Source organism: Drosophila hydei, unplaced genomic scaffold (genome assembly GCF_003285905.1).
Source record: "Drosophila hydei strain 15085-1641.00,03,60 unplaced genomic scaffold, DhydRS2 tig00008128-arrow-arrow-pilon, whole genome shotgun sequence".
NCBI lineage: Eukaryota > Metazoa > Arthropoda > Insecta > Diptera > Drosophilidae > Drosophila > Drosophila hydei.
Genome location: NW_022045838.1, coordinates 1,468,551 through 1,492,997, shown reverse-complemented (window position 1 = coordinate 1,492,997; position 24,447 = coordinate 1,468,551). Strand labels below are relative to the sequence as shown.

General features: G+C 37.6%; 2 protein-coding genes across 3 annotated transcripts in view; one reads left to right on the top strand and one right to left on the bottom strand.

The window, feature by feature from the left end:
- Positions 1–848: 848 nt before the first annotated feature.
- LOC111601587 (20-hydroxyecdysone protein) lies at positions 849–2,111 on the bottom strand. The gene has a single exon (XM_023318242.2). The coding sequence runs from the start codon at positions 2,109–2,111 to the stop codon at positions 849–851; it is 1,263 nt and encodes a 420-aa protein (XP_023174010.2).
- A 3,948-nt stretch (positions 2,112–6,059) lies between these two features.
- Positions 6,060–24,447, top strand: part of LOC111601607 (cyclin-dependent kinase 14) — a 125,007-nt gene continuing 106,619 nt past the window's right edge. For both annotated transcript variants that reach the window (XM_023318273.2, XM_023318272.2), the window contains exon 1: positions 6,060–6,991. In XM_023318273.2, coding sequence (XP_023174041.2) covers positions 6,844–6,991 — 148 coding nt within the window. In that variant the 5' untranslated portion in view covers positions 6,060–6,843. The remainder of the gene's footprint in view (positions 6,992–24,447) is intronic.

Sequence of the window (24,447 nt, the reverse complement as noted above, 5' to 3'; positions counted from 1 at the left end):
TTTTATATTTTATTTAGGATTACTTTAATAGGATATTTTATGAGTATAACAAGGCCATTTACCTACGCTCTCAACAGGTACTTCGCATTGTGAGACTTTAGGAAACGAACTTCCCCGAACTCATTTACGTATTATTACCAAAAAACATCTGTTTTATGTTTGGGTCAATAGGATGACGAGGGTAGTTTGACAAGTTTATGATTTTAACTTAGGTTTTTAGCCTTTTTATGTTTATATAAAATATATAACAATTAGATAATATATATATATATATTAATAATAAAAAAATTAATAAAATAAAAACTTTTTTTTTTATATTTTTTATACATTTTTTTAAATATTAAAACATTAAACAAAAACAGTTTTGTTTAATTTCTTCAATATAAAAAAAAAGGAGAAAAATTTTTTTTTTCAAAATTTTTTTTTATGATAAAAAGAAAGTAAAAACAAAAAAAAACATTTGTTTATTTTATTTTATGTTGTGTTTTAAATATTAAAAAAGTTTTTTATATTTTATGGTCTTTTTAGATAGTAAAAAATTAAATAAATAAAAAAAAATGTATATTATTTTATGTTTTTTTTTTTAATAAAAAACATTTCAAAAAGAAAAACCATATATTTAAAATATTTTTTATTTTTATATTTTTTTTTATTTAAAAATAAATTCCTGCGAAAATGAAATAAATAATTTGTTTGCATGCACTTAAACAACTATGGAAAGTTTTTTCGCTTGCTTTTCTCTCTCTTTCTTTTCTCTTTTTCTTGATTGAAAAATGGCGATGAAAATGGCTTCAGTCAATGCTACGCGGCGAGCTGCAGAAATTGGAGTTGCATTGAGGCAGCTGGGCTCAGAGAGCAACGGCGCCGTCCTCGGTAGCAGCTGCAGCGACTTCCGGCTCAATCTCTGGCTCGACTGAGTTGCTGGGCACGCGCTCGGCTGCGGGATCTTGAGCGGAGGCATCGTCGTTGACCACGATGACCTCATTGACGGGCACAGCCTCCTCGAAGGAATCATCGGTGGCTTCGGCGCTGCTCCTCACCTCGTTCTCTGACTCAGCGGGCTGCTCGGCCACCTCGTCGGTCTGCTCCAGCTTGTCGTCCACAGCAGGCTTGGCAGGTGCCTCGGTGACAGTGGCGACCGCGGGTGGTGCATTCTGTGGCCGATTGCCGCCCAGGAAGTTGATGATGCCCTGCAGCGGGCCAACTTGCTGTGGCTGTGGTGCAGCTGCAGCCGTTGCGTTGTTGCCACCGCCGAAGACATTGTTCACAAAGGTCTGAATGGGTCCCGGCGGACGCGCTGTGGTCGGCTGTGCGCTCTGCTGCTGCTGGCCCGTCAGACCCGACAGCGTGTTCTGAAACTGTGTGCCCAGATTCGTGGCGAACTGCTGAATGCCCTGGAAGGCCTGCGTGGTGGTGTTGACCACACTCTGCGCTGCATTCTGCACCGCATTCTGTGCCGAGGTGATGGCAGCACTTGGATTCAGAAAGCCAGGCACTGTGGGCGCGGGCGTTGCCGTCTGATCGGCCTGAACTGTCTGCTGCTGCTGCTGTGGCTGCTGCTGTCCGTTGAACTGATTCAGAAACTGTCCGATGGGCGAGTTTTGTATCAGTTGCTGCACAAAGTTCTGCTGCGTGCTGCTCTGCTGTGTGGGCGTGGCCTGTGTGGCTTGGCGTATGTGTGGCTGCACGGCATCGTCGACTTGTTGTGGTTGCTCCACCAGCGGCTCGGCGGGCACAGATTCGGCTGGCTCTTCGGCGGCTTCGACGGGCTGGGCTTTGAGAATGGGCTGTGCCTCGGCTTCAGGCTGTGCCTGTTCCTCTGGCTGCGGCTCCTCAATTTTGGGTAGTTCAGTTTTGAGCTCTGGCTCAGCCAAGGGCAGCTGCGTTTTCGCCTCCTGCTCCAGCTGCTCAAGCTGCTCCACCTGTTCCGCTTGTTTCTCCTGCTCCAGTTCCAGCTTCGGCTCCTTCGCCTGCTCCTCCTTGATCAGCGGCTGCGGCTCATCTTTGATTATGGCCACGGGTATATCGAGCGCCTCCTTGGCTGCAGGCTGCAGCACGCGTCCCTGGCTGCCCAGCACCAGGCAGAGTAGCACCAAAGCAATTGGCTTCATTTTCTCTTTCTCTTTTCCTTTTACTTTAGCTCTGTCCAACTGCTGAGCTTGATGTACGCAAACGCCTCACGGCTACGACTGTTTGAAATTTCTTCAGCCTCGACGCATTTATACACGCGTCGATGTCGCCGCCGACGCCGACGCCGGCGCCGATGCTGGCTCTGACGCCGCTGCTGGCAGCGACGACAGCGACGGCTGCGGCCCAAAGACAGTCGCGATCAAGTGAAGACGACGCCGTCGTCGTCTTGGCCAATTCTTTGTGCTAAATGTCATTGAACTGCTGCAGGCGAAGGTGAAGACTGCATTGCAGTTGGCCCTTTGCACGGCAACCACGATAATTGGCCAATTCTAAGGAGCTGTACTTGTTGGGCGGGGCGGGTGCGGCAGCTTCTAGAAATCGTACCGATCAAGGTTACACTTCTACTTAGTTTGCTGTTGTTCGAGAGTGAAGCTTTGTAGTTAATTAATAGAACGATTGGACTTTGAGTGGGTTTGCTTGTCTTTTACGACCTGAGTCGAGGGCCTGGGCATGTGGCTAAAATTAGAGATCATTAATTCGATAAGCAGTAGGAGCAAAATTCTATTTCAGGCAGTCGATTTTGAGTAGGGTATTGAGGGAGTGCGTTCTTGGACGTGCATTAGAGTTGGCTATAAGAGGGTAAGGTAAGAGGATAAGGTAAAAATTAAAATACTAATGATAATGCTAATAGCAATGCTAATACTAATGCTAATACTAATGCTAATGCTAATGCTTCAAATGATGATGATAATGATAATGATAATGATAATGATAATGATAATGATAATGCTAATGCTAATGATAATGATAATGATAATGATAATGATAATGATAATGATAATGATAATGATAATGATAATGATAATGATAATGATAATGATAATGATAATGATAATGATAATGATAATGATAATGATAATGATAATGCTAATGATAATGATAATGATAATGATAATGATAATGATAATGATAATGATAATGATAATGATAATGATAATGATAATGATAATGATAATGATAATGATAATGATAATGATAATGATAATGATAATGATAATGATAATGATAATGATAATGATAATGATAATGATAATGATAATGATAATGATAATGATAATGATAATGATAATGATAATGATAATGATAATGATAATGATAATGTTAATGATAATGATGTAATGCAATCGAAATACCTTTTCAGTCCCACCTTCAGTCAGGGTATTTGTCAGTCGACATGGTTAGGCCATGGCTGAGCCATCTTGTTCTTGGCTTTAACGATCGTCGATTAATTTTACAGCAGATTCAACATTGTGCGCTCTTTGTTAGTGGCTCGTTCAACACGCATTTTGTCCCACTATGCAACTGGTTTTAATGCCTTTTATCGATCGGACAAGAGATCTCAGCATATTTTCCACACAGCCACCCACCTCCGCCCGCAGCTGCTCACGCCAGTTTTTCACTCTCGATGCAGCAGCAGCAGCAGCAGCAGATCCAGATGCAGATGGAGCTGCTGCTGCTGCTGCTGCTTGCAAGAAAGTCTTTGGCTTTTGGGTCTTCGTTGGTTCTTTGAAACGAGTTTTGTTGGCCAAACGAAGAAAACCAGCTCGAAGTGCTGGCTATTTTTAGATCCAATTAGCTTTTAGCTGCAGCGACTGTAGAAGGGTTTTCGAATCTGAATCAATTTGGGAATTGGATGCGTTTCCAATTTCCCTCAGCTCGAACAACAAAATGCCATTAGTAATTTATTAGTAAGAAAAAATTATGCAAATCAAATGCATTTTGGACCCAACGAAAAACTAGTTAAATGGGTCAATGGGCGGCGCAAGGGGCGTGGCAGGCAAAGAAATTGAACAATTTGAGCTGAGCCACTTTCAGTTAGTGGCCGAAACTAAGCAGCAAAACTGTTGTTAGCTGAACTTGACCAAATTGCAAGTCCAATTGGCAATCCAATCAGACGAAAAAGAAATCCAATTGGACAGCCGTCGAGGAACTCGTTTTTGCTGTGGCCCTTTAAAAGCAAAGCGAGCCAGGCAAAAGGACATTGACATTAGCTTTGATTTTTTATAGACATGTTGTTGGTGGTGCTGCCGGTGGTGCCGGTGGTGCTGGTGGCTCGTTTTGTGCGTCTCTTAATTGATTTCCGCAACAAGCAGAACAAGTTCGAGTTTATTTGTATTTGCCATTAACTTGAATTTAATGTGCGCTCTTAGCTTGGCTTAAAGAAACTTTATGTATATCTACACACACACACACACACACACTGTGCCACAAATGTCGTTCAAACATTATGCAATAATACAATTGACGAAGGTGAAAAAAAAGCAGCTAAAATAATTGTTAAATGAAATTAACACCTCGCTCACATATTTCACTTGACGCCCAAACACGCATCAGCTTGTGGGCGGTTTTTTATGGGGCGTGGCCCTGCGAGCAAACGGTGGCAACTTTCACTTGACAATCGTGCGGTAAACGAATTATAAACAATATCAACAACAGCAACAACAACAACAACAATGAAAGCACATGCAAATAACGTAAATGGGAAGGCGTCAACAGATCTCTTCAACAACAACAACAACAACAACAGCAGCAGCAGCAGCAACAACACCAAACGCAAATTTTGGCTTGGAATTTTCAACTTTTGTTTTTTTTTGTCGCAATATTTGTGCCATATTTTTGTTTATACTTCATTTGTCAAGGTCAGTAAGCGAAAAAAAAACATGTGTGTGGCTAATAAATAAAAGTTGTGCCAAAAAAATTGAGCACAAATTGTGGTTGGACAAAGAGATTTTAGTTAAGATTTAGGGAATATACAAATTGGTCATGGCACTGGCACAATGTAATGCTTAATTGACTGTTGACATGGCAGTAGCTAAAAATATTCACAAAAAGTGTTAATTTATTGCGGAAACTTGACTTAAAATAGCAGATAAAAACCATAAAATTCAAATTTAACGGACAACAGCAGTGGGCAATATATTCGCCTTAGCAACCAGCTTATCGGTGCCATCAAGAGCTAGCTGACAAGAGCTAATCAGCATGATTTGCGTAGTCAACTTCAATTTTTAAAGTATTCGCGCTGTCTCAAGTTTACAAACTTAGAAAATGTATAAATTATGCAGTTTTACAAAATGAAATAATATATAAAAATTATGGGCATACGTCGAATGCTATACGTTTATTCGATTGCTACAAAAACTATTTGAAAGTTGTTTATGATTGGCCGCCTATGTTAAGCTCAAAATGGTAATGTTAAGTGAAAAGAAAAGTGCATATTTGGCAGCTTAAGCTTAACATTACTTGTAATTTTTACAAATAATAGTTTACTTTTTTATTGAAAACAATTTAAAAAATTATTTTTATTATTTCTCCTTAAAACTAATCAAAACAAAATCTTAATAACCCTAAGGCAATACGCATATTTGAAAACGAATGAAAATTATTGGTCACCCCAAAAATATCGCCGCCTTAACAGTGCCATCTATCGATAGTTAACAGCATTCATAACTTAACATAGCACCGCATATTTACATTGGCATCACAGTCACGTTGAGCAAACAACAGCCAGTTTGCTACCGTCCCCTTCTCTAGTTAGAGGCTGCAAAACTATCGATAGGTATCAACGCCGCGCGTTCGCCTCAGTATAATTGTTAAATAAATAAATAAATTGTATAAATCATGTGGAATGTGTAAAAAAATGTTTGCGTAAGCCGCGTGTGTTACAACGCAACACGACAGTGAAGTGCGCGCAGACAACAGCAGGAGCGGCAACAACAGAAACCGCAGTGCTGCTTGCGCCCACACCAACAAAAGAAGTAGCAGCAGCAGCAATAACAACAACAAGAAGAACCAATTAAGCAAGCGCAGCAAACAACAAAAGTGCCAATAATAACAATAATTAATTAAGCGCTTGTAAAAGACGAAATAAGTTAAAAATTAAAAAACTCAATGCGGCTTCAAAAAATCAACCAAATTAACAATAACCGCACCAACAACAACAAGAAGAAGAACAACAGTTGTTCATGTGCTCACTGCTTGTAAACGCGCGTGTGTTTGTGTGTGTGAGTGTGCGCTTGTGTTTGTGTGTGCGTGCGTGTGACAGCAGCAACAACAAAAGCATTGGGCTTGCAATCAACGGGATCGCCAGCACTTGACGTCGCGGTCGCGGTCGACGTCGCTAGCGCTGTTAAATTTCGTATATGTTAAATAAATCTGATAAAGAAAATGAAAATAAATGAAATACAAATAATCAATTAAAGTGCATTTGCTGTTGCCCCAATTGGCGTTTCTTGTGCTTTTCGTTTCGCTTCTTTCTGCTGCCTCAAATAAACCATTAAAGTAAAATACAAAAAAAATACAAGAAAAAAGTCGTAAAAGAAATTATTATCTGCTTGCGTGTTGTTGTTGTATTTGTCTTTGTTTGCTTTTTTAGTCCCGTGCATTGTGCTGCTTCCTGCTCTCGCTCTCGAGCTCACACACACAGTACACTCGCGCGCGCGTCTCTTATTGTTGATTTATGCATGTGTGTGTGCGTTGCTAACGGTTATTGTCGAGCGTTTTTCGCCACAAGTTCTTATCAGCGCGGCGCAACGGCAACGGCTGCGAGTTCAAGTTCGTCGCTGTCTGCGACACCAACAACAATAACAACAGCAGCAGCAGCCGCAGCAACAATAACAACAATTACAACAACAGCGACAATAAGAAACGTGACTAATGCACTGCTCGCGTAGCCTCTCAGCTGCCGCGGACACAACGACATTCTTCAGCGCAGCGACTGCTGCGTCGGCGTCCGCATCGGCCTCCTCTGCCAGCACAACACCAACAATGGCCACAACAACAACAACAACAAATGCTAAAGATGGTAAGTTAGCGAAAAAAAACCAAACCAAAACAGAAAAACATTTAAAATTTACTTATATACCGTTATTATATTGTTGACCCACTAAATGGCAAAAACTGCAAGCGAAATTTCGCAATTCGCTCGGTTTGACTTCGCCTTAAAGTTCAAGGCGAGTGCGGCACAGTTTTGTGTGTTAGCTAGCCAGTGACTGCAAAACTGTGTCGAGTGGACTTGGGAATTTGTATATAGATTTCGCTGGGGTATATGTGCTCTTCTATGCGATTTTCATGAATTTAAAGTGTGTGTTAGTAGGCGGAAGAAGGCGAGCGAAGGTGTGAATCTTGGGAAAGATTGAGAACGAATCGAAATGTGTGAGAGAGAGAGAGAGAGAGAGAGAGAGGGGGGCAGGGAATGAGCAAGATAATAAAAGAAAGAAACGAAGAGAGGCAACAAATGAAAATAGTGAAGTAGCTAAAGGGAAACGGAGAGAGAGAGAGCTATTGAGAGAGATAGATAGAAACAACTATTGAGAGAGATAGAGAGAAAATGTTTTTGAGATAGAATCAATGATAAAACGAGACGTTGACAGAGAAGAGTGGCACAAAGATAGTGGGATAGAGAGAAAGGGTTGAAGAAAAGAAGAAACATTGATCAATAAGATGGAGGAAAAGTGGGAAGATCATGATAGAAAATATTAGCAGAGCTCAGAATATATAGAGAGATAAATAGTAAAAAGTACGAGACACAGGGAGAGGTAGAGAAAACAATACGTAAATTCAGAAAACTTTTATTACATCTCTCTCTGCCACTGACTCATTATTAATTATTAGAAATCGTATTTGGGCTTCGTTTTTATTATGCAATATCAATTATTTGGAAATAGATTTAACTTCTGACTGACGTAACTTATCGTGAGACGCGTGTGAAATTGAATTAGCCTCAAGTTTTCGGCTGTTGGCCGTAAAATGTTGATTAATTAAGCCGAACAACATCGCAACATGGCATTAGCTAACAAAATAGAAATTCGCGAAAGAAGCAACAAATGGGCTAACAGCACTAATGATCGAGAATCAAGCTAACAGCCAGCCGGCCGGGAAGCAGCAACACAATAAACGAATAATAGAGAGAAAAAAAGGTTGAATTCGCACAAATCAGAAACCGGCAAGAGCAACACCAGCAACAACAACAACAAAGAGCAACATTTAAGTATTTTTGCGTGCAAAATAAGTTAAGAAAATACGCACAGACATAAACTTAATTGGCCAAAAGGGAACGGGTTGAGGAGCGCAGCGTGGAAGGTCGCCAAACGCGTTCAAAAGGCTTTTGTGATGAAGGTCAAAAGCATTTCGAAGTTGTCGTCACCTCTGAACCCGCTCGCAATTATTGATTTTACACGCAGCAGAAAAAAATCGAACATAAACAAAACAAAAGAAACGGAAACCTACATATTTGAGATATATAAATATAAATGCATATATATACCTATGTATATATATATATAAATGTGTTTATATAGTGCGCTTGTTTGCATTGGAACGCTGCAAACAGTCAAACATGTGGGGTATGCACGGCAAAGCTATACAGGGGCAGTGAAATTGTAAGAGTTGTAAATTTATTTTGGTTATATATTTAGATTTTTTACTTTACTTTGTAGAAGACAACAAATTTTGGAAATATCTTAGAAGAAAGGTTTAGAATAAATTGCAATTTATAGAAATTTTCTATTTATATTTACAATATCAAAACTGATTGTTTTATATAACAAAACTTATTTCAAGAATTCCAAGTATTCAAATTTTTGCTATTGAACCAAATTGCTATTTGCTAAATTGAACCTATTTAACTGAACGGCATTGTATCTAAAGCCGGTTAACGTTTGTATATTTTAGCTATAATAAATGTATATAAAATTCACTTCACATAGGTTAAAATTCATATAGAGCATTCGTTAGTCGACTTTGCCTGCTGCATTCCTTTAGCTCGTTTTTATTTTTGTTGTTGCTCTGCGACCGTCAGAGCGACTTTTGTGCGGTTTTGCCGGGCTGCGTTTGCTGCTTTGCTGTTTTCTGGGCCGGCTTTGGCTTTGGGTCTGGCTTTGCCTTTGCGTTGGCTTATGCCAAAGGCCAAATGAAAAAAACCAGCTTTTTATGCAGAAAGCAGCGGCTGAAAAGCAAATCTCATCGATGGTCACAAAAGACAACAACAGCAAAAAAAAAGAGGCAAAATTTATTGATATCATTAATAAAACATTATTTAATTAAAGCAAGAGCTAACGGCTGATGTTAATGCCAATCAAAGGGTCATATGCCTTACAGTTTTAAAAGCGCTGTCAAATGATAAATAATATATATCGTAACAGTTTTTTGATACGCTTTAACTACATTTTGCTTATATATAATTTATATTTCTATATATGCGAGTTTTCTTTAATTAGCATCAATTGTTTTTTAATCGATTTTTTATCGCTTCAATGATTAATTAGTTAATTTATAGAAATATTATTAAAAGTCTTTCAGTAAAGCAAGCAAAATTGTGTTTTTTTGCTAAGCTTTACCAACTATTTTAATTAGTTATTGCGTTTATTGATAGCTGGCATAGCTGTCATATTTGTGTGAATAATTGAAATTGTTGCGTTTGGAATTTATCGTTCGTAATAATTGCTTATTTTTTTGATGTGCCTAGTTTAATTGGTAATTGTTTAAAGGCTTGAACTGGCTTGAATATCACTTTTTATAGGAATTTCGTTTGTGATATTGGAAAACCTTTTGATAAATGTAGAAAAATTTGTTTAATTTAAATTAGATCAAAAATTTTAAGCTATAGTTTGACAAGCATAGCTTCAATTTATAATCCAAGTTATGCTATATATAGTATATACTAACGAGTATAAGTTTCAAATATACATTTCTAATACCGACGAACTGCTTTTATTGTATTTATATGTACAGCAAGACAAGCAATATACTCTTTTCACTTCATGAGCGTTCATACAAATTCCGCTTATTTTAGACCTTTTTCTCCTAACGTTTATCACAAGTAATTGACGGCAAAAGTTGTATGCTTTATCAGTACAACATCGTACTCATTCATATATATATATATATTCATACACACACACATATATATATATATATATATATGTATATATAAGATTATATATGTATATATATATCTGCAACTATTATTGTATCGTTTTTTATCAGTTGTGATTTCGTGCTTATCAGCAAATGCAACCATTTACCCGAGGCAAATACTGTGAGCAATACACGTACAACATTTATTTATTCTTGTTGCCGTTTTCAATTAGTGCACAACGGCAGAAAGTCAACAGCAGCAACAACAATAACAATATAATGCTACACTTTATAATTCCATTTCAACAATTACAGCAAAAAAAAAAATACAATTAAATTGAAGATAGGCTCAAACAATATTTAATGAACATAAAAATTAAAAGAGAGAAAGAATAAAAGTTAAAGTCGTATATTTTATACACTTGTTGACATGTGGAAATTGAGTATATATATGCTTACATATATATGCATATAAATCTGTTTATATTGTTAATCTATCTATACGAATAACCTTAATTTTAATTTCATTTTAATTTTTTTTATTTTTTTAATAGCCATTTTTATGAGCTATTTTTATGAACAATCAAATTTTGTTAGCCTTTCTAACCCCCATATATTACTATTACACTAAATTGTTCTGATCGTGCTCAGTCACACTACTATTTATATGAACAAGCCTGTATAATTACATATAATCCTATCACAAAGATCTTCTAGTTACATTTGACATGTCAAAACTAGCATACTCTATGGCTATGTATGGAAACAACATAGAACTTGCATAGAACAAACTTTCCACTCAATATTTCCCTAATCCTTTGCTTTTCCCTCCCTCACTTTGTCGAACGCTTAATGCAAAAATGTGCAATTAGCAAGGTAAAAAAAGTGTAATAAAAGTTACAGTTTATATGGCATAAAAATAATCAAAAACATAAAGAAAAAAACTGACGAACATATAAAAATATATGTAAATATTTCGCAAACATATTGAATGTTGCCTGTTGGCTGTTGGCTGTTTGAATGGGAGTGAAGTTTTGAAACTTTTCCATTGGGCGCTGCATTTGTGAGTTTCCACTTCACGGGCGCAGTGCTCATTCGGCAAATGCATTTGTTTTTTTTTTCCAGACTCGTCTCGCCTCGGCTAGGCATCATTTTTCATGTGGCATGCCATTTGCCTCGCAAGTGGCGGCAGTTTGTCATGTCCCATGTCCCGTGTCCATGTCTAAAGCTCCATTGCCCAGGCAGGTGCTCGTCGTCCGGCTTCCTTTAGCACTCACTCACTTCTCTCTCTCTCTCTCTTTCTCTCTACACTTTTTTTGATTTGTGGCATAGTCTGTTGCAACAATTTTTGCTGAATTGCCTGCCGTGTGCGACTGTTGCACTTGTGAATTGCTTTATTACAAATTCTGTCGCTCGGAGCGGCGCAGTCAAAAACAGCTGCCACTTGGCAGCTGACTAAATTTAATTTCAAATGTGCTGATTGTCAGCACGATTAGATTTTATTACGCTCTGCACTTACTATATTTATCATGGCTATTAGAGTTGGCCAAGGAATAACGTTGGAGCTTTAGTCTGGAAGTGTGTCGAAGTTGAAGAGGACGCAGGCATTACACAAAGATAAGATAAGTTGATGTCAACTGTGGTTTGTTTTCGATTTGTAAAGAAGAAAAGGCAGAGGAGAAGAGAGAAGAAGCGGAGTGGATAGTGAAGTAAAGAGGTCTAAGAGATAGATAGAAGAGAGTAGAAGAAAGATAGAAGAGAAGAGGTGTGGAAGAATATGAGAAATTAATGGAAAGCAGAAGAGGGAGAGGAGCTAGATGAACAGAAGTGGACGAAGACACTGAAGAAGAAAACGGAAGAATATGGGAGAAGAAAAATTGATAATGGGAGAAGAGAAGAAAAGAGTAAGAAAATGGAAGGAAAGTGGAATGGAAGATAGCAGAAGATAGGAGAAAAGAGAAGACAAGAAGATAAAATATATGGAAAAAAGTCGTGGAAGGAAAAATAAGCAGAAGAGAAGAACGTGATAAGAGAAAGCCAGAAAAGAGAAGATATATAGATAGAACACTATAGAAGAGAAGAGAGAAGATAAGAAAAATGATAGAGACAGAATTTGGAATAGAGAAGAAAGAAGAAAAGAAAATAAATGAAGAGATCAGGGGATGAAAACGGAAAGGAAGAAAAGATGTATGCATTGATAGTTACATAGATAGATATAGTATATAGTTAGCTTACAGATCTTTTCCAAGCATTCTCTAGATCTATTTTCGTAAGTCTTTAATAAGAATAGTTTTCATTTAAAAGTCTTTACCTTGGACTAATTTGCAATGCTTAAAAATTGCACGTAATGCGCTCTAGGCACTGCTGCATGGCAAAGCCTCAATTGTTAATCACTTGAGTTTTCCACAAATTGTCAGCACTTGACTTAGATTTCGTAATTATTCAATTACTTTATCAGCAAGCTTTAAGCTTAGTTAGTACATGATTCGAATTGCACTAACTGCAACTCCCATAGATGCCACATTAACAGCTCCGCTCAACCGCTGCAGACTAATTTGACTCACATTCCATTACATTCACTCACCTGTCGCTCTTCAACTGTTCCCTCTTTGGCTTGCCCTTGACTTGCACTTTGGCGCTGCCGCGCTAATTCGCTTAGCGTAATTTGCATTCTGCAAACATCATTTGAGGCGTGTGAAGAAAAAAGAAGAAGACGGAAAATAGACAGCAACAGATGATAATATCAATTAAGCGAAGTCGGAATACCCTTAATGGAAGTGCGAGTTGAAAATAGACGGAAATAATATTTAGAGAATTTTAAAAAAAATATTTGAGAAATTTGTGAATTTAAGAATATGCCGAAATCGAAACATCTTTTGATAGATTTTAAATATTTAATATTAATATTAAATATATATTTATATAAAATATATTAATGCGTATTATAAAGCAATGTAATCTTTTCTTAGCTCTGACTATTATATTCAAACAATCTCAAAATTAATAAACGCGCAAATCAATAAACAAATATATATTTCTAAACTTTTTATGGCATTTATAAAAATATATGAAAAGTGTATAAAGTATATCAAATTTAACGTTAATTTGAATGCATTTCGCCACACTGCCACTGAGTCATGCTGCATTCGCAAAATTCTGTTCGCTTTGTTGTCTTTACTCAAGAGTATTGAATATCTGGCGTATTATAAACAGCATTTGCCCTCAGCTTTTTTTTTGTTTTTGGTTAATTGCTGCTAATTACGCGCATAAAATGCTTTGACGTCCACACTCCACGCCCCCCTTTCGAGCGCCCTTCAATGCTGTTTCGCCTTTAATGTCCACTCTGGCGTTTCGTTTTATGTTGCGCGCTTCATTACAATTTTTATTGCTCAAAAAAGAGGAGCAAAGAACTGACTGGAAGTTGATTACGAAAATATGCAATATGCTAAGGCGTAGCGTACTGACTGTACTGGCTGGGTTGGCTGGGCTGGGCTGGCTATCGACCTTTGCATCTCTTGAGTTGGACAGCAACTCGACTAGAGCCCACCTGCCCAGCTGCCCACCATTCGCCTCTTGGCATAAGTCAAATGGCGCGTGGTCGCATCAAAACTCGTTCAGCTGTCACAACCGGCGCTCCTTCGATGAATGCCTCGATGATGCGGACGCGATCCTCGAGGCTGCACTTCCTATTGCTTCGCTCATTAGCGCGCAATTTCCACGCGAATAAATTTGAATGTTCTGTGACGTATCGCCGCCTATTGCGGTTTTCATCAGTTGCCTAACAACGTTTCTTTTTTTTATTGTACAATTTTTAATTGACGTTGCGCTCGTTTTGCTGTCATCAAATGCCCTCGCACCTGAAATGGACAGCACCAAAAAAAAAAAAACGAAATATTTCTGTTTGATTTGAATTTTTTTGAAATGCTGATAAAGCGCTTTTGTTGAGTGGCTGCTGCTGCTGCGCCCACATACAGCGAGATATTACTTTGTGGCTATATATGCAGTTTTTTTTGCATTTTACATATTTGGCATCTGCTGCGCCTGGAGGCGCAATGAATCGATTGACTCGCCCCAACCCGCCTTGCCTGCCTGACGCACGACTGCCAAATAGGCCAAATGGGCCGCAGCGAACGCCCATTCATTGCAATTATATTAACGCTGGTTACGCATCGACAGTTCCGCGCACTGCAAGAGGCTCTCCATATAAATTAACATTTACATAGCTATGCCCTGCAATTCTGAATTCGCAATTCGACTCGGTTTTAATCAGTCTCTATGTCAATGGCAGCCGCAGCCGTTTCCAAATTGCCAAAATCGCGTGTAATTCGCGAAGCATCTCGAAATAATTAAGCGGGCATTTCGTGGCATTTCTGCCATGTTGCAATTTAAGTGAAACTAAAGAGTTACAGTGGTAACAAATGCAATTTTATTGTGTATAAAAAATACATATTAGATGAGCTGACTGGAATAGGAATCTAAGCTGATGCAACTATATATATAATTATAGCTATATATAATTGTAAACTTATTTTATGAAATTATTTTAAATTATGTCTTAATCAACTCACATAATATTTAAATATAATTTAATCTGAATTCACTGAAAGCTGCAGGCAGAGCCACTTCTGTTATAACTTATATTAATTTAATTTTAACTTGTATTAAAATTAGAACTTATCATCATCACTCATCATCATCAAAGTTTTTTTCAGTTTTTCAATTATTTCAATTTTTTTTACTATCAAGATTTTCATTACTGAAAAACCATCTTCGAATTTTCTAAATATATTTTTTCTTTATTTAAATCTAAATTTGCATTTCATTAAAATCTTTAGAAATATGGCCACAGTCAGTTATCGATAGCTTAAGCAACTGTTATCGAAAACACTCTTGCATAGGCGTCCATTGCTCATATCTAGCTCAATTCATATATTTCTAATGTATTTATCATGCCCATTTATGTGCACATTATTTATAAGTTTTTCAACTATATTTTAGGCTAAAAATACAATTTCACATGCTACAAAAAAAGCTATTGTCTAACGTTGTCAGAGCTCGAGCGCGAGCTCCAGTTGGCAACTACAGCGAGCGCTGGACAATGGACGGACGGCGACAAGTAGAGCAGGAAGACAAAAAGTAATAGAGAGAGAGAGGGAGCAGAGAGTGTGAGTGAGTGGAATAGATAGAGAGAGAGGGAGACACCCCCACACTCATCCACTCGAATATGTGGAGCACACAATTACCGCAGTTGCATCTCGCGCTGCATCCACCTGCAACTGCAGCACTGTTAGACGCAGACCACACTTCAGCCGCACTGTGCGGGTGTTCACGCTGTGTGCGGTAATTTAATGCAATTTGTAAATATTTAATGTACATTAATTAAATGCAAATGCAAATGCAAATGTGAATGCAAACGGTTTTGTTGGTCGCCCTCTAGAGCTGATATATACATATATATATCCTATATATATTTTTATTTTGCCTTTTTCCATATTTCTATATGCGAAACAATTTTCATTTAATTTTACTGCCAGCAGCAGAAGCAGCGAGTGCAAAATATATGTATATTTGTATATTGTAATGCTTAAATTTGTTTCGCCGGCTCTTTGGCAATTTTTGAAGCCCACCGCCTCAACACACACGCAGCTGTAGCAGCTGTGTCCTGTCGTTGTCCTTGGGCCCTTGCATCAGGTGGACGCGTGGACGCCTTTGGCACAGCACGCGCCTTCCTTTTGCTCAATGTGCGTAGCAATTTTTATGAGTATTGCTGTTGCTTTTCTTCTTTGCCCCACAATTGGTGGGCGTACCACGCCCCCCACATTCTTTTTATGATTTTTTTCCGGCTGCTGCTGCTGCTGTAGTTTTTTGCATGCGTTTTATAGTTGAAAAATTCGGCATCTACGCTTGATTGCGCTTTGCTCAGCCACGCCCACACAGACAGGCCTTTAACAATGAACTGTGTACATGTGTGTGCGTGTGTGTGTGTCTGTTTGTGTGTGCTTCGTAAAGCTTATTTTTAGCATTCCTACGCAAGGACGAAGCTTTGTATAACCAAAATTCTAAGCCTCTTTTTTGCCTTTGTGTATATTTTGTGTGTGTTTGTGTTCTGTCTACCCTGTAATTTGGGGCGTGGCTGCATTGTTGTGCTATACGTGCACTAAATCAATTGCGGCTGTAAATTCAGTAATTGAATCTGAACTATCTGTTGTAATGTAACTAGCAAATGCTGTAGAGTCATTTGTGAATAGGTCGATTCATGAGTTAAGTCTATGAAATATTTTTGAAATATTTGTTTGCACAGTTTTAATTAAAAGTGAGAAAGTGCATTGAAACGAATTGCAAAAGAGAGTTTTTGTTTGTTTTATATTTTATATATATATTGTACATATTATTCCTTTTTGAAATGAAATTTCAACAGAAGTCATCAACTGATTTGGTTTTTAATGAAAATTGAATGCCTTCAATGTTTAGCTGCGTGTGTTTTTAATGGAATGTTGAGATGAATTTTAGTAAAGTTTGTCTTGAAAGTGCAGAATATATATATACGAATATATATAGATTCATCTGTAATTAGTTTTCATTGGAATTGTTGCACTAAGACAAATTGTTTATAAACTCTTTCAGAGTTGACTTTATTTCAACTCTGAGAGTCTTATGTAAGTAAGCTAAGGTTTGAGCTAGAGCACATTTAAAGAGCTTACAAGAACACATTAGATAAGGCAGTATAAACAATGCATAAAGGATAGCCATTAAATGTAAACTAGGCTATAATTGACAAGGTATAACTTACGAACTATTTAAACAGAAATAGTTAAAAAAAGCTGCTGTGAAAGAGGACTAAATGGAAAGATTAAAATGCGGTTTTATCTTCTATATTGTGTATACATATATATATATACACCTTAAGATTAAGATAAAAAAGATGAGAAGGTTAATCATTAAATTTGACATAAATTTGTTAAGTCACAAACTCTTCGCATTTGGTTATGGCCTACGTCTTTCCATCATAATAACTACAAATAGCATAAAGTCTCTTAAGGCCCTATATCATAAATCCTTCTTATTTGCTTTGCCTATGTCCTTCCACATTCAGTAATAGCATTAAGTGCCCTTGTAAGAGATTTAGCCCAAAAGTCAGCATGTCACGTGGTATGCAACAGTCGCAAGCTTTTCGCTACGCCTTTTTGTGCCGTGTTTAGTGAAAAGCGTTATTGTGTTGCTAGTGGTTGTCATTGTTCTAGTTGTGCTACAGCTGTCATTTTTGGAGGCTGTAATTTGTTTGCGTACCCCAACGCCGCCTCCTGCTGGCCAAGCTGGCCGTGCTAGCTTCCTCGTACGCCCGCAACATTTATAGCCGCTTTATCTGTGCGTGGGCAACCAACTTTTGCTTTCAGCGGCTGCTTGAGCATTTCCATTTGTTTGTTAGCCAGACAAGCAGACAAACAGACAGACGGACGGACAGGCAGGCCGTCAGGCAGCCGTATAGAACAGACAACAGAACAACAAAAGCACTTGGTGCTGTCAGTGGAATATGCACTGCACATCTTTCAGATACTTTTGATATTATTGGTATCTGCTTGAGCTATATTTAGTTAAAAGAGAGATAGCGCAAGACAGCGAGAGAGAGAGAAAGATATAAATGAATACAAAAATATCTTTCGCCTTTTGTTTTCCAAACAAACATGCGAACAGCCCAGCTACGAGAGGCACAATGTTTAATTGCTCTGCTCGTTTGACTTGATAAAGTTACAAAATTGTTGCCAGTTGAGATTTTTAATTAGCCATCATTGAAGTTGGCCAAAAGACAGACAGAGAGAAAGAGAGAGAGAGAGAGACAGAGACAGCGAAATTGCAAATTGTTGTCAAAATTAGCGTCAATTTTTTCATGAGTTACTTAGTTTTGTTGCCAACATTATGATGACCATTTGTTAAGAGTTTCTGCTACTTCTTCATCTTCTTGTTGTCGCCGTCTTTTGTCAACGCAAAGATAGCGCAAATTACTCGACCGCAGCGAAAACCAAAAGAGTTGAGTAAAGAAAACGTGCAAAAAAAATATATAAAAAAAACTTTGCAGCGACAAAGTTTCCCAATTCCTTTACTTTTATAGAAAATGTTTTCGCAGCTGCCCGCATTTTGCTGCCTGTAGCTCCGTCTGCTGCTTCATCTTTCAATTTCTTTTTGACTGCCGCCCACATTTCTTTTCATTTATTTTCGTTGCTAATTTTTGACATTTTTCGCTAGGTTCGCATTTTTACTTTATTTATATGATGCGGAAAATACTTCTGAAGAACAGATGTATATATATATATATAAATAAATAAATATGTTTTGCTATATTTTTTTCCACTTAAACATTTGATTAGCGTGTTTTTTATGGGCTAGACACGCGTTCACCAAATTGACAGCCAGCTTAATCTTCAGCTATTTTATGTTTGATTTTTACGTGTATATATATATATATATATATTCGATTCGCTGCGTTTCATTTGGACGAGGCTATAAATTTGCTCTGTCCTGCTAATTGGCAGTCTCATGAGTGCGCTCAATTAATTTTGGTTCGTCAATTGACGCACGTCTGTTTGGGCGCCGTGCAGGTGGCGTATACTTGATAATTGTTTACACTTGCCAATGCCGTGTGGCGGGCAATTCAATTCGAAACATGACATGACAAAGATAACAACAACAACAACAAATGTTTGACAATTGTACAGCATCAAAAGATTTTGCAGCTTTGCTAAAGCACAAATTATTTGTTCATGTTTAAGATGTGAAAACGCACTTAAATTGTGGAATATTGCAAATATATATTTAAATAACATCTGTATATAATTAAATTATATTGACTGCTATAATTTTTAGACATTTTTCTATATTTAATAAGCTTCCAAATCATCTGCAAAAGTTATTCAAATTTATTTTAAAATATTTTATAACTTATACACACTAAATTTGTCTTGCAGTTTCACATATCATTACTTGAAAACATTTATCATAATTTATATAAATTTAATGGGTTTTTTTCTTTTATATTTATTGCATATTTCACTTTAGTTTCACATTTGCCAGAGTTCATATTTCTTAGCACAAATGTGTGGCACTTACTCATTTATGAGCTATTGCTTGGGTGTCTTTCGTTGGTGCTTTATGCAACTCGCACTCTTTCGATTACATAACCCAGTTATTAATGGTTTTTCACCTGCCATTCAACCATCTTTATCTAACCTGAGCTCCGCAGTCGCCGGCCCGGGCTGCTTCACTTTGTGACTTGGCGACTTTGTGACAAGCGGCGTGAGACAAATGTGTGTAGCATGGCTGAAGTGTGGAGCGAGCAGAACAGAGAGAGGGAAAGAGACAGAGTGAGACAAGAAGTTGGTTTTATGTCAGCTTCGCCCACTGCTGTCCAAGTTCATTTACGTCATGGCCAGGTGAAAGAGTGGTCTTTGGGGAGCAGCTTCTGACATAGCCAATTGCCACATAAATTGCCGGCTGTCATGTTCTCTTCACCCACCACACACACACACACACACACACACACACACACACACACAGTATTGGGCAATTTGTTAATGAGTTTTGCTTCTTTGCAACCTCGGCAATCGGGCGTATGAGCAATGCTGCAACAGTTTGACACGCACTGATTGTATGGTAGTTCATAAAGTTCATGAACTTTGGCAGCTGGCCCAAAAGGCATCACTTTGACCTGAGCACAATGCATTTGACGCCGGCCTAAAAAAGTCAACTACTCTGCCCAGTGACTGTCAAACTGTGCGCACACAATGCACACTCAATTGTGGGTTACTTTTAAAGTCATTCTTGGCGCAAGTTTATGTGCAACGCCTTTCAATACACTGCCACAACAATTGCGGCGTAAAAGCGTAAAATGGCTTCAACAAAGAGCGAGGCTAGGGAGCAGGAGCTGGGGGAGGGCGGGCCAGGGCAGAGTGGAGAAGAGACGGCTATAGAAATTGTCACAGGATGGCAAAGTTCAGAGACTGCACAGGTTTGTTTAGAAATGAAAATAAGTTGGGTAGTTGGCAACACTGCGAAAATGGCATGTACACTGAAAGAAAATCGGGGTGAGAGACTATGAAATGATTTTTTTGAAATAAATAAAGAGAATAAGTTGGGGGATTGCATCAATTTGCAGTAAAGTTAGTCAAGTCTAAGGCCTTTTCATATGACAACTTTGTCGTACATTTCGCTCAGTGCATTTGCTGGGCTTAGCTTTTATGAAACGGATGTTGCCGCTTGCATTTAGTGCACTTGAGCCTTGAGCGTCATCCTCTTCGCCGGCGTCGTCCTGTCGCTGCTGTCGCTTCTGCCAGTTGCCTGTTTCCTGGCATTGTGAGCTTCTTTGGCCCACATGTGAGTCCGTGTGGCAGGCGAATAGCTTCACGCGCATCCACGGTGCGTGTCCTGTATATAAATTCATGGGGAACAGCACCCCAAGTAACGAGAGTCCGAGTCCGAGCCTCAGCTTAGTGTCAGTGCCAGTGCCAGGCGTCGCAAGGCGAGGCGAGCAGCTGCTCTACATTAGATGGCTTTTTGGAGCTGGTCCATGTGCTTTGTTTCGGCACAGCCTCGTTTTGCTGGCACACAGAGGGCCAGTGAGTGCAAGGACCCGTCTTTTGGACCTTTAGCGGCGCACCTCAACAAAGGACAATCTTCTCCTGAATGGCACTGCTGGGGCAGACTAAGGCAATCAAAGGCTTTTCCCTTCTGGCGCCCTTTAGCTGCCTTTGTGCCAAGCTCTCCATTGTGTTAATTCAATTAGTTGGCGCTGTGCAAAATATATGCAACAAATTTCATTTCATCTCCAGCTCCAGCTACAGCTACACCTCCATCTCCATCTCCAGCTCCAGTTTCTGTTTCTGTTTGTGTTGTCTTTTCTATTTTGTATTTTAGTTGAGTTTAATTATTTCTGTTTTCTTTTTTATGCCTCGCACGTTGGATTTTTTTGATTGGATTTGCTGTGCGTATTATGCAGACATTTTTGATTTGATTTTTAATTTAATTTATGCAATTCTCATATTTATTTTTTGAGTGAAAGGCCGCAGCCACAGCTCTGATAAGAGAGCGGCGTGAATTTATGCATGAATTCATATATTTTTTGCTGTCGAACAAGAAGACGAACTTGTGTTGACTTTCTTAATAGAATAATAAATGTTCTATAGTTTTTGGTCATTGAACTGTTAACTGCTTTGTGATTTGGCTAGAGATTGTCAAATTTATAAACTGTCTAAGCAAAAGGCTTACAATTTGCGTTATATAAACTTTGACAGCTTTAAAGCTTAGCTGTTGCCGGTGACTTTGTGTTGAAATATTTATGTGAAATATAATATTCATGCGTTTGTGTGTTAGCTTATGTGACCTGAGACCTGAGTTGCTTGTTTATTATTATGACATATATTTATTGACAGTTAATTTGGGCTTTTAAAAATGATATTTATAGACGCTTGTTTCGTCTTGTTAACCAAGTCTTATTTGTTTGTCTTTCTAAAGAGCTATTATTCTAGACAGCGCTCTTCAAAATATATGTCAGTTCGTCTATCTACTCAGCTTATTATAAATTTGTTATATTATACTATAATTTGCCTGCCTTGCCAAATATCAATCTATCTATTGACTTTACTTGCACTAAATTAGCTGTCCGACTATTTATCTCTTATGATGAATATGACAACTGTTTCTCTCTGTCCTTACACATTTGCTGAGTCAAGTTAGAGACTTGAAATTTTACATGTATATTCCTGTATACCATACGATACTAAATGTCATTTGGTCTTCGGTTTTATGCGTACTACAATTGCTAGAGATTTCAAATAACTGCGTCGGGCATCTCCTAGTCGGACACTCTCGATTAAAACAGTCTATTTTGTTTCTTAATTGTCCATGAGCTATCAAACTATTTATGAGATTGAAACAATTCTTTAGTTAAATATTTATAAACTCTATTGATATATTCTATTTATTCTATATCCATTTCGATGACACTTTAATCTTTTATTTATTGTATATCTTTCACTTATAAATATTACTCTATGGCTACATTAGTTCATGAGATCTCCAGCTTATTTCATTGCTACCTATCTCTAGCTGCAGCTGCAGGCAAATCGCCTATCAAACATAACTCTCTATATAGCTAAGCTGTAGCTTATCTTGCATTTTCAGCGAATCAAACAAATTCTATGCATAATATTAATTTTCTACTCAAAATACGCAAAATGCAACTCCCCGTAAAGATCAACACGAAGAGAAGAACTCGAGACAGACGCCAATATGTCGCTGCTGGGCCGTTTTAACAGACGCATCTGCTTAGCATATCAATGTAAAATATTTGCATTTAAAGCCACTTCATAGACATTAGCAGACAGAACACACACACACACAGCCCTCTCAAAGACTTAGGTGTTATTGCCACACTCTCTGGGTGTGTGTGTGTTTGTTATTTATGCGTCTGTTTGCACTAATTCCGCAAAACACCAACTTCGAAGTTTTGGTCTGGCTTTGCGTTTGCTTTATGGCGGCCACACACACACCACACACGCACACACATCGCATGGCCCTTGGTCTAGGGAGACGACATGTGTATGACTTGTCTGACAATTGACGGGCAGCAGCTTTCACTTGCGGCTTATCAGAAATTCTAATTGTCGCCTGCGACAAGCCAAAAAAGAGCTTAACAAAAGACACATGCACACACACACACATGCACTCGCATACATAGACAAGTGAAATATAAATTGAATTACATATTTTATGCAAACAGCGCGCAGACAGCAACAGCTCACACCTTTGCTACCTCCGCCACCTTGTCAAATCTATTTGTTAGCTGTCCTTTCGCCTTGGCTTTTGTTCTTTTTTCTGTTTCTTTTTTTTTTTGCAACACGAACAAAGTTTTTCGTGTCCATCAGTGTCAACAACAAAAACAACAACAACGACAACGTGAACATTTTGGACACCCCACGATGTCCGTCTGCGACATGCGAGAAATCGTCGCATTTCGGCCAAAGTGTCGCCAGTGCCAAAAGTCAAAGGGTTTTACCCTGGCCCCTGCTGCTCCTTCCGCTTCTGTTGGCTCCTGGTGCCTTGTTCGCTTCGCTGTATATATTTATTAAATAGTTTCCGGCAAATCCCTTTGAAGTGCTCGACAACTACGTTTACTCCTTGTTGTTCGCCCTCTTTGCAGTTATATCAATTAGCAGTCTGCAAGCGTTGCCATTTTTATGGCATGCAAGCTTTTCGTACAAATCCTTATATGTAAGGACTTTTGTCTGCACTTTAAGGATTACACATTTTACTTGTTTCGGAGATCAAGTACTTTATTTAATATCAGCAGATTTTAAGTGTTCAAAGTGCATAAACTTTGAGCTTAAATATTTCGATTATTTTGAATAATATATTTATTTGAGAAGAAGTATCATGTTCATGGTGTATAGCATGAACATTAGTGAGTTTTGACAAATTCTTAGCTGAATTAGGAATTAATTATAAAAAAAGGTTCAAAAAAATAAAATAAAAATTTTAAAAAGGAAAAAAGCATATATTTTATATTTATAAAAAATTAATTTTCAAAAATAAAATAAAAAATAATAATAATAAATTATTGCAAAGAAACTAGTTTTAATATTTTTATTTTATTTATACTTTGAATTTTTTGCTTGTTGCTTGCTTTTAATTTTGTGGCTAAATTATTAAAAAAAACCAAATATGTTTAATAATATTTTAAAAAAAAAATATAAAATAATGTATATATTTTTAATTCATATTCTTTTAAGATTCTTAGATATTATAAATTTTTATAATTTTTATATGTGTAAATTTAAAAATTAATATATATATATAAATGTATAAAAATATAACTATATAAATATAATATATATATAAATGTAAAAGAATGTAAAACAACATATTTTTGTTATTTTTATATTTTGTATTTACTTCAAAATTAAAATAGAAAAATAGAAAAATAGACTGCCTATATTGTGCTACCTATAATACTATTCACAGTCTCTTATAACTTCTCTTTGTACATCTCATACAGCTCTTCTAATTCTCTCATTACTTGACCTCTAATTCAGCCCATGAATTATTCAGGAAACAAACAAAAAAAAATAGTTTTTTATTAGCATGAAAACAAATGTTTTTCACTTATGATTATTTCCGTTGATGTTGTATGTCATGAAGTTTAACGTTTTACGCAATTGTTTATTAAGCAATGACCATAAAAAAAGTAGTTACTGTAGACGGCTTGAAGAGCCGCAAGTTTAACGACTTTAGACGAACTTGAACTGGGTGAGTGACTCGAATGACCAAATGAGCTGAAAAAGGTTTTTAGACTGAACTTGAAGCAGTTCGGTTGAAGTTATTACTTGAGCTGTATTTTGTTATAGAGCGTATATT

Bases quoted from the DNA above. Each gene is read 5' to 3' on its own strand.
- LOC111601587 (XM_023318242.2), bottom strand. From the start codon at position 2,111: ATGAAGCCAATTGCTTTGGTGCTACTCTGCCTGGTGCTGGGCAGCCAG.